We start from the raw sequence: 15,007 nt of genomic DNA, 5'->3' as shown, positions 1-15,007 counted from the left end.
GGGGGGGGGGGAATCGATTGCCTCAAGATTCGACGTACGTTGTTTCTGCGAGCAATATCCATCACAAGCGGCCAGTACTTATTTCCCCTACTACTGATTTCTTCTGAAGCCCAAAGAAACTCTACTTTTTCGGGGTTCATCCCACCAGCTTGCCAAATCTCCTTGAAGTATTCACCAATAACTTTGATTTTCTCCAAGTCACCTCCCAACTTGTTGTTCAACTGAGCAAACCAATCTGCAATCCAAATTTTCACTTGGCAACCAGATGACGTCAGCTTGTTCACATTTGTGACCTTCATACTCCCTATTAACACCAAAAAACTGAAACAAGTTACAACAACGTTCTTATAAAAATACACACTCGTTTTGTCCTAATGAACAATCTTACCTGGGCGATGTGCATCCTTCCTGATGGTTCAAAACCATCGTAGCAGATTGGAGTAGGCTTCTTGGCTAACATATTCTTTAGCTCATCCTCTTGTATGCATTCCTCGCCAATACTCCTCGCAATATTGTATTTTCTCTCTGCCTCTTCGCTCATCCTGAATTAATAGTAATGCTAATCAGCTAAAAAAAGATCCAAAATACAATATCCTAACTCACAAACCTATTGGATAACAAAATTTGGAGAAGTTGAACTAAAAGATTACTACAAGATCCACTACAAGATTACTTTACTCACTGTAAACCGGCAGCTGAGGAAGGTGCGTTGACGGAAAGAGCCTCCATCTCCTTGTATAGCTCCGTTGCAACAACTCTGACAGAGCAAGACAAAAATCAAGGGATTACACCAATTTTTGGTTTTGAAAATTGTTATAGGTAAGAGAGGTTTCTGACATATTGACGTTTGAGTAAAAGCTTCTTTTTACCTGTTGGTTTTCTGATCCTACAAAAAGACGTGACAAACCAAAAAGAAGAGAGAAAATTTATAAGCTGCGTATGAATGTCCAAGCAATAGTGCCATGGTGAGACATGAAACATGACTACATGAGTTCGAACTGAAAAGATAGATTTCTTACCTGTTTGAGCAGATTCTTGGCACGATTGTTAGTTTTGAAATGATCATGGACAGGCTGCAATATGCGTAAAACACAGATTAAAGTTGTCCCAAAAAAAAAAAACTATACAAAAGAAACGTTTGCTAATACTATAACGGTATTGTTGTTATAGAAAGAAATACTCACTTGCAGTATATTATTCAATGCTTTCGACAGAGCGTTCTTCAGATCCATAGGGTGCAACTTGTCGCTCTCATAGTCAGCAGCAATGTTTTCAAAGTTATCGAAGGTCCTGACATATTACATAATTTCATTTTTGCAACGTACTGCTAGACAAACCGACAAAAAGAGACATAAACAGAACAAAGAAACTCAAAAGGTCTAGCAAAAATAGTAAAAACTCACTTGTTACCACCGTGTTTTTCATCTCGTTCGACAGTGAACTCATTGAACCATGGTAGAATGATGTATTTGACGTATTCCAGGCATGGGTTACCTTCCACAATCTTCGGAGGGCAGTAAGCTTTCTTTTTTATCTTCCTATTAACTTCACCCTAGAAGTGACGGTCATTAAACACCATTCAATAGCTATAAATTCCTCTCTAATTTTTAAAACTTAGTGTCGAACTAGCTACTTTACCTCATCATCGTCCATGAAGATGGCAGATGAAGGATCATTCTTAGACATCTTTGTCGGAAGCATATCTGCAATACATCACAACTAGAGATGGTAAGAACACTTGAAAAGATAACACATGAGAACAGAACAGATAGGAGAAATTTTACGGTGAGACAAGATGACAGGTTTGTTCCCCCTCTCAGTCTCATCACAGTAGTCTCGTGCTAGCAGATTCACTGTTTGCTGATCCATCCCAAGCTGGCAAATATCTGCCTGCATAAGGTTAATTAAAAACACGTTTCAACAACAAAAGTCAAAAGTTCGATGCACATGATATGCATAGATCAGAGCGCCACTAAAAACTGGTTGCCAAGGATCCAAAGACAGTTAAATGCTAGAGCCTTGTACAAAATATATATAGAAAGTACCTCTAGGAACAAAGGGTCGGCACATTGCATACATACATACAGAACGTGAGCTGCACTGAGCTCATCTGTCTCACTATGACCCATAATAGGCATACACCTGATAGGAACAGAAACAAACTCATGAAGTTCCATCATCACCAATTCAGATAATAACAGCGTTAATGAAAACGTGTGTATACCGTTTTATTTTGGCGAGACTGTTTCTGCAGGCAATGTCCATCACAAGAGGCCAGTACTCATCTCCCCTAGCGTTAATGAAGTATTGTGTGAATCTAGATATACTTCTGTGTCTTCCTGCTTATTAACTACGTTGGAATGTCAATAGCTTTCACATGAAAGAAGTTGAAAGGCAAGAAAAAAGGGTTTATACTATCAAGCTGACCCAAAACACATATGGTATGAGACAGCTAACTAAGATTTGACTCCTACCATAGATTTTCAAAATTAAAAATGTTTCGATCAATAATCTTTTTTTCTTAAAACAAAAGCTTCTGGATTTTTTTGATCTAGGCAAACATGAATAACTCAGTTGGAGGTTAAATAAATATAGATATTCCAAAAGTAAATAGTTCAAAAGAGTGTTGAATACATAAAAACACCAGCATGAAACAAAACACAAAACTGATGATAGAACATAACAAGGCAGATTACTCTTCTTCATTCTTGTTCTTTGGTAAGAGCAACCTCAAGACACATGTGGCCTGGTTTGCCATCCATGGTTTTCCTTACTATGGCACGGTGATCACCAGCCAAAGGCGTTGAAGGATCAGAGCAACACTTGTAACTAATGTAGAAGATTGCGTTATCAGCTTTGAGCTTCTCACTAGGCTCTGTTGTGTAATCTTCAAAAGTTTCCACAACAACGTTCTTGAGCTCCAAGGGTAGGTAAGCATCCAAACACTGCAATTACAATCATAAGAGGGGGAAGATAACAAGTTTCAAGTTTTGTTGCTTTGGGAGAGAGAGGACAAGAAAATTGCAAAAAAAAAGAAAGAAAAGTACATACACGATCTGCTTTGGAGAAGAAGGCGACTTCCATGAGAAGTTGAAGCCAGTCATTGTCATGCAGCTCTGATTCTGGCACCTGCGAAGGAAATGAATGATACCAACCTAGGTTACTAACTGAAACATATACAAGTAAAAAAAAAACTCCATGAATAGATCATCTGATGTTATTACCACGTAATACTTTTTACTGTCACGTTCCCTGGCTTCATCAGAAAACCATTTGGGCATTGGAACTTTGTAGAACTCATTTATTCCAGGTGTGTCCTCGTCCCATACATCATCAATAGGCTGGTTATCTGATGTCAGAAAACAGTTAGTCCTCTAAATACACTTTTTTTAAAAAGAGCTATCCATAAACTTGTGTGTTTGAAAAGCGCAGGGCCAAGGTCACCTTTGAAAACAGTTAAGAGTCCTGATTGAATAAGAAGAAATCTTACATATTTGTTTGATTGTGGACGCTAAGGTCAACCAGGTAATCCTAGCCCCCAACGAAATGCGGCGTCCTGCATCGCCAAACTGAGTCTGAAAAGAGCAGACAGAGCCAGTGGCCGGATCGGTTGCCTCCAAAGTTATGTAGAGGCTGAAGAACGAAGTGTCCTTGGTACTATGTTTCTCCAAGCGTTTAAACTTTAAGTTTGTTCCCTGTCAAAACGGGAAAACAAACAAAACCGAAAAATTCAGACAAAAAGAGAATAAGTGATGATTAATGATATCAGTTAGTTAGTTAGTTTTACCTTCTGAAGATTGTAGCATTGGAGTCCAATCCTACCATAGAGACCGATACCATAGTTTTTACTCCAAGTACACGGAACTAATAATGTAGGCGGATCGTCATTGTAATACAGATCAAAACCCTAACAAAAAAAAAATTAAATTTATTCTGTGAGACTCGTACAGATCATCCAAAAGTAAAACGACCATGAATTCAAAACCATATCATAAGGAATAGTACTTACATAGGCCAGACCACGATTTGTCAAGCCGATCGAGCGGGGTACCCGTACCGGTCCCCGTAGCCGTTCTCCTGTAGTTTCACACGTTCGGGCGCGCTTAGCCATTGGGGATGTTGGTAAATTCCCCAGCTCACTTGATTCTTTGTTAGCCATACCTTTCCAAACCTACACAAGCCCTTTGAAATCTCTCAAAAAAATCGTGTGCAGTACGAGACAACCGATAACGGTATCTTTATCTCTTATATATCAGTTGGGCTAAGCTGGGTCGAATTTTTACTTAAAATTGGGCATTGGTCACCATTATCTAGTCATGTCTATTGGGCCTTTTCATCAAATAAAATACCCAATGATTCTTCATACGGGTTTGATGCGACGTGCCTAGGAGGTGGGCGTTCATATATTTGTTCGGGTTCGGATAGGAAAATATCCGATTTTTGGGTATTACGGTATAGGAGTACAGAATCCATTCGGGTATTTTTATACTTCGGGTTGGGTTCGAGTATTTTTAGTCCAGGTTCGGTTATTCTAGGTCGGGTTTTCGGATATTTACATTTAAATTTTTCATTTTTCACATTTTTTGTATTCAAAATTTGAAAACAATAGTGTATTTTATTTTTAAAATGTTATCTTCAAATCTATTAATCATTCACTATATTAAAAAAAAATCAGTTAAGTGAAAGCTATATTTTTGAATACAAAAAACTTGAAAAATGAAAAATTTAGTTTTTTGTCTTTAAACTCACACGTTAAAAGTTAGAGTGGTCAATATATTTAATACCTTTAAAGAATTTTTATATATAATTTATTATATAATTAAATTCGAATTTTTTGTTAATAATATTAGATTTTGTATTATATTAGATAATTTATTTTAAATTAATATTAAATTATCAAAAATAATGATTTTTTTTTTTGAAAGAAGAAGTCAAAATTATATTTTAAAAGATGTATTCAAAAATATAGCTTTCACTTAAACATTCAATATATTAAAAAAAAAATTCACTTAACTGATTTTATTTTGTACTTTGCATTTATAACAGCAGAATGTGGGTTTATCTGATGGTAGATCCAAATGCAGTTAGGCGTAGATCCTTATAAGGCTGGTAGTATTTTTGGTTGTCGGATCGTCTATGTAATATTTCTCAACGATAGACAACCTCAACCTCACTAATGTTGGAAACAAGAATCTCCAGTCCATTTTCACTTATCATTGTAATTAAAATTCTTGTCTGCTGAAACAGTATATATGAACACTTGGTTTCTTAAGCACTAATCTCTGAAGTTTAGCTCTTCTAAAAGCAAAAGATAACTCAATAGAATTGCAAGTAGCTCAAATCCTTAAGGCTCCAACGATGAACACAAGTTTTTCCTTCTTTGCGTTTGCGGCTTCATCTGGTGACTCCAAAAAGCTAAATAAAACAAGGTAAAAAACGACAAACCAAAAGAGTCAAACAGGACTCATGTCAATATACAAGCAATGTGGTTAGTAAAACCATAAACACAAAGGGGAAAACAATTTATTACCTTGACCTGTTTCAGTAGATTTTTGGCGCGCTCGTTGGTTTTGAAATGATGGCGAACAGGCTGAGATATATACAGGTATTGATAAGAAGCATATCATTCACATACGTAATAAAAACTAATGACTCAAAACATCAGAAGAAAGATTGAATGTTGCTCTTGCTCATGTTTGTTGAGAAATATCATATCATCATCATTCACAGAGGGAAGTACTTACTTGCAGCATTATATTCAATGCCTTTATCAAAGCTTTCTTCAGATCTTCACGACTCAACTCGCCGCTCTCGTAGTCAGCAGCAATATCTTCAAAGCTTGTGAAGGTCCTGACACAGTTTGGAAAATTTTCAAAGATCAGTCTGAGATAAAATCCTATGTAATGCAACCAAGATTTATTTCCATCAACTCACTTGTTACCGCCATTCTTTTCATTTTCAACCACGAACTCATTGAATCGTGGTAGAACTAAGTACTTGACGTATTCAAGACACGGATTTCCTGCAACAGTTCTCTCTGGGCAATGAGCTTCGCTGATCTTCTTGTTAACAGCATCCTAGAAGAAGACACAAGTCAGATACCTTCAAAAAAAAAAAATCTTCTCTGTTTTTTTTTGTAAGTTCAGTTCACCTCCTCATCTTCCATAAATATGGCAGATGATGGATCACTTTTGGACATCTTTTCTTGTCCTTGTCGAAGACCAGGAAGCATATCTGCAAAAGCAATAAACAACAGTTAGAACATGAGATGAGAAACACGGTGGTGAAGGAAGAAACAGAATATGCAAAGAAACATACGGTGAGACAAGATGATGGGTTTATTTTTTCTCTTAATGTCATCACAGTACTCTCTTGCAAGCATGTTTACTTTCCTCTGATCCATCCCTAGCTGGCAGATATCAGCCTACACATGTCAAACAACAACAAGGTATCAATAGAAGCGTGATATGAACCAAAAATGCATTATAAGAAAGAAAAAAACGAAGTTATACCTCAAGTAAGAAAATATCCGCACACTGCATACAAGGGTAGAGGATTTGCGCTGCACTTAGGACCTCTGTCTCACTACGTCCCATGATCTGCCCACACCTATAAGGAAAAAAGGAAGCATGTTTCTTTCAGAGTACCATAGTCACTGCATAACTACATGAACCAGAGGGGGTGAATTGATTGATTACCTCAAGATTCGACGTAGGTTGTTTCTACGTGCAATATCCATCACAAGAGGCCAATACGTATTGCCCCTTGTACTGATTTCATCTGAAGCCCAAAGAAACTCTACTTTCTCAGGATTCATCCCACCAGCTTCCCAAATCTCCTTGAAGTATTCACCAACAACTTTGATTTTCTCCAAGTCACCTCCCAACTTGTTGTTCAGCTGAGCAAACCAATCTGCGATCCAGATTTTCACTTTGCAATCAGCTGACGTCAGTTTGTTCACATTTGTGACCTTCATCACTCCCTGAAACAAGTTACAACAACGTTCTTATAGAAGTAGACATCGTTTGTCCTAATGAACAATCTTTTTTCATCAGTCATGATTGGCCACTCAGAATCTCTAAAGCATAAACAGAATGATCATCCTACCTGGGCGATGTGCATCCTTCCCGATGGTTCAAAACCATCGTAGCAGATTGGAGTAGGCTTCTTGGCTAACAAATTCTTTAGCTCATCCTCTTGTATGCATTCCTCGCCAATACTCCTTACAATATTGTATTTTTTCTCTACCTCTTCGCTCATCCTGAATAAATAGTAATGCTAATCAGCTAAAAAAAGATCCCAAAATACAATATTCACAACTCACAAACCTATTTAATACTCGCAAAAAGTGGATAAGTTGAACTAAAATTTATGCTTGTCTATCTTAAATCACCAGAGGAAATTGTTAACTAGAGCAATAACGTGTATCTCCAAAATCAGAGCCACAGAAGAAAAATAGTTAAATGAGAAAACAGACATATAACATTCCTAAGTTGGTCATTTTCTCGGATGCTAAGCTATAAACAATGAGAGACTGAATAGAAGAAAGCACTACAAGATTACTCACTGTAATCCGGAAGCTGAGGAAGGTGCGTTGACGGAAAGAGCCTCCATCTCCTTGGATAGAGCCGTTGGAACAACTCTGGCAGAGCAAGACAAAAATCCAGGGATTACACCATTTTTTTTGGGTTAAAAAGTGTTACAGGTAAGAGAGAGGTTTCTGACATATTGACATTTTTAAGTAAAGCTTCTTGCTCTTGTATTTTCATTTTACCTGTTGCTTTTATGATCCTACAATAAGACATGACAAACCAAAAAGAAGAGAGAAATTCAGAAGCTGCGTATGACTGTCCAAGAAATAGCGTGCCATAAGTAATTGGTGAGACATGAAACATGACTTCAAACTGGAAATAATAGATTTCTTACCTGTTTGAGCAGATTATTGACCTCTTTTAGCAGATTCTTGGCACGATTGTTAGTTTTGAAATGATCACGGATAGGCTGCAATATGCGTAAAACACACAGATTAAAGTTGTCCAAGAAAAAAAATACATATAAGGAGGTCTCTTTCTATGTTCCACGATGATTCATACAAAAGAAATGTTTGATACTATATAACCGTGTTGTTGTTACGGAAGGAAATACTCACTTGCAGTATCTTATTCAATGCTTTCGACAGAGCCTTCTTCAGATCCGTAGGGTGCAACTGGTCTCTCTCATAGTCAGCGGCAATGTCTTCAAAGTTACTGAAGGTCCTGACATTTTATAAAATTTCATTTAGCAACTTACTTGTAGATAAACTGACCAAAGGGAACAGAACAATAAACTCAAAAGGTCTAGAAAAATAGTAAAAACTCACTTGTTACCGCCGAACTTTTCATCTCTTTCAACTGTGAACTCACTGAACCATGGTAGAATGATGTATTTGACGTATTCCAAGCATGGGTTACCTTCCACAATCTTCGGAAGGCAGAAAGCTTTCTTTCTTATCTTCCTATTAACTTCAGCCTAGAAGTTACGGTCATTAAAACACCATTCAATAACTATAAACTCCTCTCTGAATTTTTAAACTTAGTGTCGAACTAGCTACTTTACCTCGTCATCTTCCATGAAGATGACAGATGAAGGATCACTCGTAGACATCTTTGTCTGCCCTTGTAGAAGACCAGGAAGCATATCTGAAATACATCAATAATTGAGATGATAAGAAACATTTGAAAAAATACACATGAGAACAGAACAGATATGAGAAATTTACGGTGAGACAGGATGACAGGTTTGTTCCCCCTCTCAGTCTCATCACAGTAGTCTCTTGCTAGCAAATTCACTGTTTGCTGATCCATCCCAAGCTGGCAAATATCTGCCTGCATAAGGTTAATTAAAAACACGTTTCAACAACAAAAGTCAAAAGTTCGATGCACATGATATTCATAGATCAGAGCGCCACTAAAAACTGGTTGCCAAGGATCCGAAGACAGTTAAATGCTAGAGCCTTGTACAAAATATATATAGAAAGTACCTCTAGGAACAAAGGGTCGGCACATTGCATACATACATACAGAACGTGAGCTGCACTGAGCTCATCTGTCTCACTATGACCCATAATAGGCATACACCTGATAGGAACAGAAACAAACACATGAAGGTCCATCATCATTCATCGCCAATTCAGATAAAACGAAAACGTGTGTGTGTATACCGTTTTATTTTGGCGAGACTGTTTCTGCAGGCAATGTCCATCACAAGAGGCCAGTACTCATCTCCCCTAGCGTTAATCTCATCGGAAGACCATAGAAACTCCACATTCCCACCGTTCATCCCAGCAGCTTGAAATATCTCCTTGTAATATTCTCCAACAATCCTTATTTTCTTCAAATCTCCTCCCAACTTGTTGTTCATAAACCCAAACCAATCAGCGATCCAAATTTTGACTCGGCAGCCAGCAGATGTCAGTTTGTTCACGTTCATGATCTTCATCAGTCCCTGCCGAAGGATATAAATACTCTTAGATTTAAACGCGCTAGCAGAAGCAAAACAATATGAACTAGTTATAACTCACCTGAGCGATATGCATCCTTCCTGATGGTTCAAAACCGTCATAGCAGACCGGAGCAGCCTTCTTAGCCAGAAGGTCTCTCAGCTCATCATCGTTTATGCATTGCTCGCCGACGCTTTTAATCATATTGTATCTTCTTTCGACCTCCTCGCTTATCCTGAATCAATAGAGCGCTAATCCGATAAGCTAAGTGCTAATAACAACTGTTAGATTCTTGTGGTTTAAACTAAAGAATGTGGCTTAATCTGAACACACTGGATCCTGTGAAAGATCATAGGAAAAAAAAAGGAAAGTAAACTTACTGTAACTTGGAGGCCAAGGAAGAAGCCTGAGTTGGTGGTGCATTATCTGAAGGAGCCGCCATCTCTGACGATGAAGCTGTTTCTGAAAATCAGATCACAAAAAATTGAGTCAAATATTGCTTTAGCCTCAAACACACACACTCTTTTGAACTCTATGCAGAGAGGAGTCAGAGAGAGAGAGAAGTAACAGCTTATTCACTAATCTATCCAATGCGATCTTATCTCTATTATCTCAATATATATATATATATTGTTTACAAGCTCTATCGCCACCAACGGAACATCATCTACGCAAAGTTCGTAGCGTTATCTAATAATAACAGAGAAACGAATTCTGAGAAAATAAAATAAAAGAGAGAAGTTGATTGTATGGCAAGAAAGACAAAAGAGCTATACCTATGAACCCCTCTGCGTTTGATTATCCTAGGTTTTTGTGTTCAGCTCTGAAATAAGAAACAGAGAAAATAACCCTTCGTTACGGATTTGAAAGAATAAAAACAAACCGAAAACCCGGTTTACTAGTTTTTTTCTTTGTGGTTTTTGACATTTTTTGTTTAGTCACGGTTTAATCGGACCGAACATTTTTTTTTGCATAGTCATGGTTCAGTTAGAAAATAATTCTCAAATACGGTTAGAAACGGAAGAGCTGCGCGTTGCCATCTGTATGATGGACTTGTCTCTAAAGTAGTCTCCCCATGTTTCATATATGTAACTTCTTTTGTTTTGTACCTACACGGAGCAGGGACGGTTATACCGCATCTCAACTTCAGCATCTCATGTGCAGTCTTGGCACCACTCTTCAAGTTTGAAGAAGGTTTGGCTACATCTTGGTTGGTCCGTTTTGCTGAATACTAAGTAAATTGGTCAAGAAAGTGTTTACTTGTCATTGTTTCCTGTCTAAAAAAACCAGATATGAAAGACATGGAGATCCTTCAAACACTAGACCAACCAAATGACGATTAACAAACTCTCATCGATATGGGCCTTGATGCCGTCACTGTCACCAACATAATACATTGATATACAATGTTTCTTTCTTAACTTTTTGCTCTCCTCTCCTTAATTATACGTTTAGCTTGTAAGCTACTTGATGATCTTGGCTTGCATCAGAAAACTTTGTCGCAGAAGTGATATATACCAGTGATTGCAGGCAATACCAAGCACTAGTAGCACCTGAGGAAGGAACAAGTGGATCATTACAAGATTTCATGAGGTCTAAACTCAAAAAGAAGCGAATGACCTTACTGAAGATAGACTCTAGAACAGTACAACCTTGTTCATAATATATTTGATTTTACATTGGTTTTCATTTTCCTAAGACTTCTGAAGTTGCAAACATATTAACCGAAACTTTGATTGAACTATTGAACCCGAATTCTCTTGACACCATTCCACGAATTTTGTTAGTTTGCTTTAATTTTTTTTCTTGCGGTTGTTTGAAAGTATATAAAAAGTTTCCTTCCTTCATATACTATTTTTCTTAAACCATTCTTTGTTTTATCTTACAATCATCCAAAACTAGATGCACAACATCATTCCTTTCTTTGTCTTTGTAGTTCTTGGATGTAAGCAAAACATTTTTGGGTATAATAACTGAATATGTTTACTTTAGTATTTGATTGTGATGCAAAGAATCGAGAATCAACTGCCAATCAAACTTTGGAAAATCAAATATTACAAGAAAAGGAGCGATCTTGAGAAGACAAGCAAGAAAATATAACAAAATTTAGAAATATATTAATCAGCTGACAATTTTTTTTAGATATATGTATACCATTTTTTTTTTTGCAGTAACTTAATTAGAGAAAGTTCTACAAAATTTGTTAGTTTCCCTATGCTAATGCTTTTGCTTTTCTTATTGTTTCCAATCTGCTTCCCACATGCATCATCGTAATGTATATTTAACACACATAAAACATACACATATATATGTACTAAAATGACGCTTCAATGGCGCTCTGCTGGCGATGTTCAGTAAATAGATGATACCAAAAGGATCTCTTTGTAAATACTTATAAGTCTCAGTAGCCCTACATTGTAGCTTTGTATAAATACGTTTTACATGCTTAATAATATACTTATTCAGCCAATCGTATATGGTATCAGAGCCTTGATAGACCTAATCAAGCGCCGCCTTTTTTCTTTTCAAAATTTTCTCTGATCATGTCTGAAACCACAAACTCACCGGCCACAACCACTGAAACAATCGCTGTATCAGCCACTTAATCGATTCTCAATGTCAATATGACAAACGTAACCAAACTCACCGGTTCCAACTTTCTGATGTGGAGCAGACAGGTTCATGCTCTGCTTGATGGTTACGACTTGGCCGGCTACATTGTAGGCTCCATCGCCGTGCCCTCCGCAACGATTACATCTGATGACGATATCACAACCAACCCGGCTTACACTCTCTGGAAAAGACAGGATCGCCTGATTTACAGTTCCTTACTCGGTGCAATCACACCCACGATTCAACCCATCATGTCCACTGCGTCAACTGCATCAGAGATCTGGCAAACCCTCACCATGACTTATGCGAAACCAAGTAGAGCTCATGTCAAGCAGATTCGTCAACAGATTCAAAACTGGAAGAAAGGCAGTAAGTCTATCAATGAGTACTTTCAAGGACTTACAACACGATTTGATGAACTTGCCTTGCTTGGAAAGGCACTTGATCATGAGGATCAAATTGAGTTTGTACTGGATGGTCTTCCTGAAGAATACAAGACCATTGCTGACCAGATTGATGGCCGTGAAACTCCTCCTTCGTTGCCTGAGATTCATGAAAAACTTCTTAATCAAGAAGCAAAACTTCAGACCATCACTACTCCAGTGACACCAGCCCCTGTTACAGCCAACTTCACTAATCACAGAGGCTCTTTCAATCAAAACCGTGGCAACCACAACAACAACAACTCGCGCCGTGGAGGCTACCGGGAACCAAACCTGGCAACAACAACAATTGGTCTCCTCACTACAGCAGAACAGCTCACGTGGTTATCATGGGAAGTGTCAAATTTGCAGTGTCTTCGGACACAGTACACCGGTGTCCTCAACTTCCTGGTGGTGGCTCCTCCAACTACACTCAAATGCCTTCGCAGAACAATCCCTCCTGGCAGCCTTGAGCAAACGCAGCACAAGCCACACTTTACAATCCAAACGCCTGGCTCTTGGACAGTGGTGCGGCGCACCATCTAACCTCCGATTTGAACAATCTTGCTTTACATCAGCCGTATACTGGTGGTGATGAAGTCGTCATTGCAGACAGTCCAGGTTTGAAAATCACACATATTGGTTCTGCTTCTCTTCCTGCAGCTTCCATATCACTTAAGCTTAAAGATATTCTATGTGTTCCAAGTGTAAACAAAAACTTGATTTCAGTTTACCGTCTTTGCAATGCTAATCAAGTTACTGTGGAATTCTTTCCTGCATCTTTTCAGGTGAAGGATCTCAGCACGAGGGTCCGGTTGCTTCAAGGTCGCACAAAGAATGATTTGTATGAGTGGCCAGTGTCCCTTTCCCAGCCTTTAGCGTCCCATGCTTCTTACCTAGATACCAAAACCAGTTTAGCTCAATGGCACCAGAGAATTGGCCACCCATCCTCTTCTATTTTAAAAGCTGTTGTTTCTCAATTTTCATTACCATGTTTCAAAAACTCTTCTTCTGTTTCTCCTTGCAATGATTGTTTGCTTAATAAAACTCAACAACTTCCTTTTCATCAAAGTACAATTGTCTCTTCTCACCCTCTTGAATACATTTTTACAGACGTCTGGCAGTCTCCTATTTTGTCAACTCAAAACTTTCGATATTATCTTGTCCTAGTTGACCACTTCACTAGGTACACTTGGTTATTCCCTCTCACTAAAAAGTCAGACGTCAAAGCCATTTTCGAAACCTTCAAACCCATTGCAGAAACAAAGTTCAACACAAAAATCTGCAATCTTTACTCTGATAATGGCGGAGAGTTCATTGCTCTGCACCAGTTTCTTGCAACCCACGGTATCTCTCACCTAACCACACCACCTCACACCCCACAACACCATGGCCTCTCCGAGCGTAAACACCGCCACGTTGTTGAAACTGGTCTCTCTCTTCTCTCAGCCGCTCATATGCCTCTCACATACTGGCCTTTTGCCTTTGCCACATATGTCTTTCTAATCAATCGTCTCCCCACGCTCATCCTCTCTAATATCTCACCTTTTCAAAAAACTTTTTCACTCACCACCAAACTACCAGAAGCTTCGTACATTTGGTTGTCTCTGTTACCCTTGGCTTCGTCCTTATGCGCCAAACAAACTCCAAGACCGATCTCTCCCATGTATATTTGTTGGATACTCTTTGTCTCAGAGTGCTTATCAGTGCCTTGAACCCCTTTCTGGTCGTATATACATCTCTCGTCATGTACGATTCAATGAATCAGAGAAACCATTCCCTACCCTGACTAAGCCAAGTACCAGTAGCAATTCTGATCATCATGTCCCCTCTGATTCCCCACCTATAACTGTTCTACCCTTCACACTGCCACTCGTACAATCTCCTCCAGCGACTGTGAACACCGAACCCACGAGCTGCGATTCAACACCCGTAGTGCCTTCGCCAACTGCAGTTGCAACACCAACACCAGCGACATCTTCTCAGTCTGAAACTGCACATGTCACTGCACTGCCTCCCTCTCTAGAACCACTTCCAGAGCCGACTGCCGCTCAGCCACAATCAATTGAACCTCGACATTCTATGACTACATGCTTAAAGAACAACATCATCAAACCAGTTGTTCGATACAACCTTACTGCCAATCTCCAAGCTGGTCCACACTGGATTCCTTCGACGTGGCAGCAGGCTATGAAACACAAGCACTGGCGTGATGCAATGTCAAGAGAATTTAACTCAAACTACAGAGAACTTGACTTGGGATTTGGTTGCTGCGTCTGAAAAGATGAATATTGTGGGTTGCCGTTGGGTGTTTACAATTAAGTATAACTCAGATGGTAGTATTGAGCGATATAAAGCTCGTATCGTCGCCAAATGATATCATCAGCAACAAGGAGTTGATTATGAGGACACTTTTAGCCCGATAATTAAGTCGACAACCATCAGAATTGTTCTGGGCTTGGCTGTCAACAACGACTGGCCTGTTAGACAAATA

At 38.7% G+C, this 15,007-nt stretch overlaps 4 protein-coding genes across 4 annotated transcripts in view; 1 reads left to right on the top strand and 3 right to left on the bottom strand.

The window, feature by feature from the left end:
- Positions 1–2,438, bottom strand: part of LOC106330871 (tyrosine--tRNA ligase 2, cytoplasmic-like) — a 4,254-nt gene extending 1,816 nt beyond the window's left edge. The window contains exons 1-11 of the mRNA XM_013769273.1: positions 2,428–2,438; positions 2,225–2,317; positions 2,046–2,142; positions 1,785–1,890; positions 1,639–1,703; positions 1,404–1,552; positions 1,185–1,290; positions 1,000–1,073; positions 683–757; positions 381–542; positions 22–321 (exon numbers count right to left, since the gene is read on the bottom strand). Coding sequence (XP_013624727.1) covers positions 22–321; positions 381–542; positions 683–757; positions 1,000–1,073; positions 1,185–1,290; positions 1,404–1,552; positions 1,639–1,703; positions 1,785–1,890; positions 2,046–2,142; positions 2,225–2,317; positions 2,428–2,438 — 1,238 coding nt within the window. The remainder of the gene's footprint in view (positions 1–21; positions 322–380; positions 543–682; positions 758–999; positions 1,074–1,184; positions 1,291–1,403; positions 1,553–1,638; positions 1,704–1,784; positions 1,891–2,045; positions 2,143–2,224; positions 2,318–2,427) is intronic.
- A 153-nt stretch (positions 2,439–2,591) lies between these two features.
- On the bottom strand, positions 2,592–4,204 carry LOC106333398 (UPF0725 protein At5g63820-like). Its single transcript, XM_013771850.1, has 6 exons — positions 4,010–4,204; positions 3,788–3,907; positions 3,491–3,695; positions 3,225–3,349; positions 3,052–3,129; positions 2,592–2,945 (listed from the first exon to the last, which is right to left on the bottom strand). Exons 1-6 carry the CDS (start codon positions 4,157–4,159, stop codon positions 2,703–2,705), a joined length of 921 nt encoding a protein of 306 aa, XP_013627304.1. The 5' UTR covers positions 4,160–4,204; the 3' UTR covers positions 2,592–2,702.
- Positions 4,205–5,199: 995 nt separating this feature from the next.
- Positions 5,200–10,308, bottom strand: LOC106332865 (tyrosine--tRNA ligase 2, cytoplasmic-like). The gene is made up of 21 exons (XM_013771361.1): positions 10,255–10,308; positions 9,859–9,940; positions 9,560–9,713; positions 9,200–9,483; positions 9,020–9,116; positions 8,759–8,864; positions 8,596–8,678; positions 8,360–8,508; positions 8,150–8,255; positions 7,927–8,001; positions 7,775–7,791; positions 7,568–7,642; positions 7,108–7,261; positions 6,699–6,982; positions 6,513–6,609; positions 6,319–6,424; positions 6,152–6,234; positions 5,935–6,077; positions 5,745–5,850; positions 5,531–5,590; positions 5,200–5,415 (listed from the first exon to the last, which is right to left on the bottom strand). The coding sequence occupies exons 2-21, from the start codon at positions 9,918–9,920 to the stop codon at positions 5,395–5,397; spliced, it is 2,262 nt and encodes a 753-aa protein (XP_013626815.1). The 5' UTR covers positions 9,921–9,940; positions 10,255–10,308; the 3' UTR covers positions 5,200–5,394.
- Positions 10,309–12,102: 1,794 nt separating this feature from the next.
- LOC106330870 lies at positions 12,103–14,793 on the top strand. The gene is made up of 5 exons (XM_013769271.1): positions 12,103–13,041; positions 13,092–13,220; positions 13,302–13,357; positions 13,700–14,009; positions 14,209–14,793. The coding sequence occupies exons 1-5, from the start codon at positions 12,103–12,105 to the stop codon at positions 14,791–14,793; spliced, it is 2,019 nt and encodes a 672-aa protein (XP_013624725.1).
- The last annotated feature ends 214 nt before the right edge of the window (positions 14,794–15,007 follow it).

This window comes from Brassica oleracea, chromosome C3 (genome assembly GCF_000695525.1).
Source record: "Brassica oleracea var. oleracea cultivar TO1000 chromosome C3, BOL, whole genome shotgun sequence".
In the NCBI taxonomy this organism is placed as follows: Eukaryota; Viridiplantae; Streptophyta; class Magnoliopsida; order Brassicales; family Brassicaceae; genus Brassica; species Brassica oleracea.
The sequence above is the reverse complement of the archived record's forward strand: the minus strand, read 5'-3'. Positions and strand labels throughout refer to the sequence as shown.

Bases quoted from the DNA above. Each gene is read 5' to 3' on its own strand.
- LOC106333398 (XM_013771850.1), bottom strand. From the start codon at position 4,159: ATGGCTAACAAAGAATCAAGTGAGCTGGGGAATTTACCAACATCCCCA. The intron at 3,908-4,009 runs GTAAGTACTATT...TTTTTTTGTTAG, and splicing joins CAAATCGTGGTCTGGCCTAT to GGTTTTGATCTGTATTACAA. The intron at 3,696-3,787 runs GTAAAACTAACT...CCGTTTTGACAG, and splicing joins AATGCTACAATCTTCAGAAG to GGAACAAACTTAAAGTTTAA.
- LOC106332865 (XM_013771361.1), bottom strand. From the start codon at position 9,920: ATGGCGGCTCCTTCAGATAATGCACCACCAACTCAGGCTTCTTCCTTG. The intron at 8,256-8,359 runs GTGAGTTTTTAC...ATAAAATGTCAG, and splicing joins GAAAAGTTCGGCGGTAACAA to GACCTTCAGTAACTTTGAAG. The intron at 5,591-5,744 runs GTAAGTACTTCC...TATATATCTCAG, and splicing joins CATTGAATATAATGCTGCAA to CCTGTTCGCCATCATTTCAA.
- LOC106330870 (XM_013769271.1), top strand. From the start codon at position 12,103: ATGACAAACGTAACCAAACTCACCGGTTCCAACTTTCTGATGTGGAGC. The intron at 13,221-13,301 runs GTAAACAAAAAC...GCATCTTTTCAG, and splicing joins ATATTCTATGTGTTCCAAGT to GTGAAGGATCTCAGCACGAG. The intron at 13,358-13,699 runs GTATGAGTGGCC...CCACTTCACTAG, and splicing joins GGTCGCACAAAGAATGATTT to GTACACTTGGTTATTCCCTC.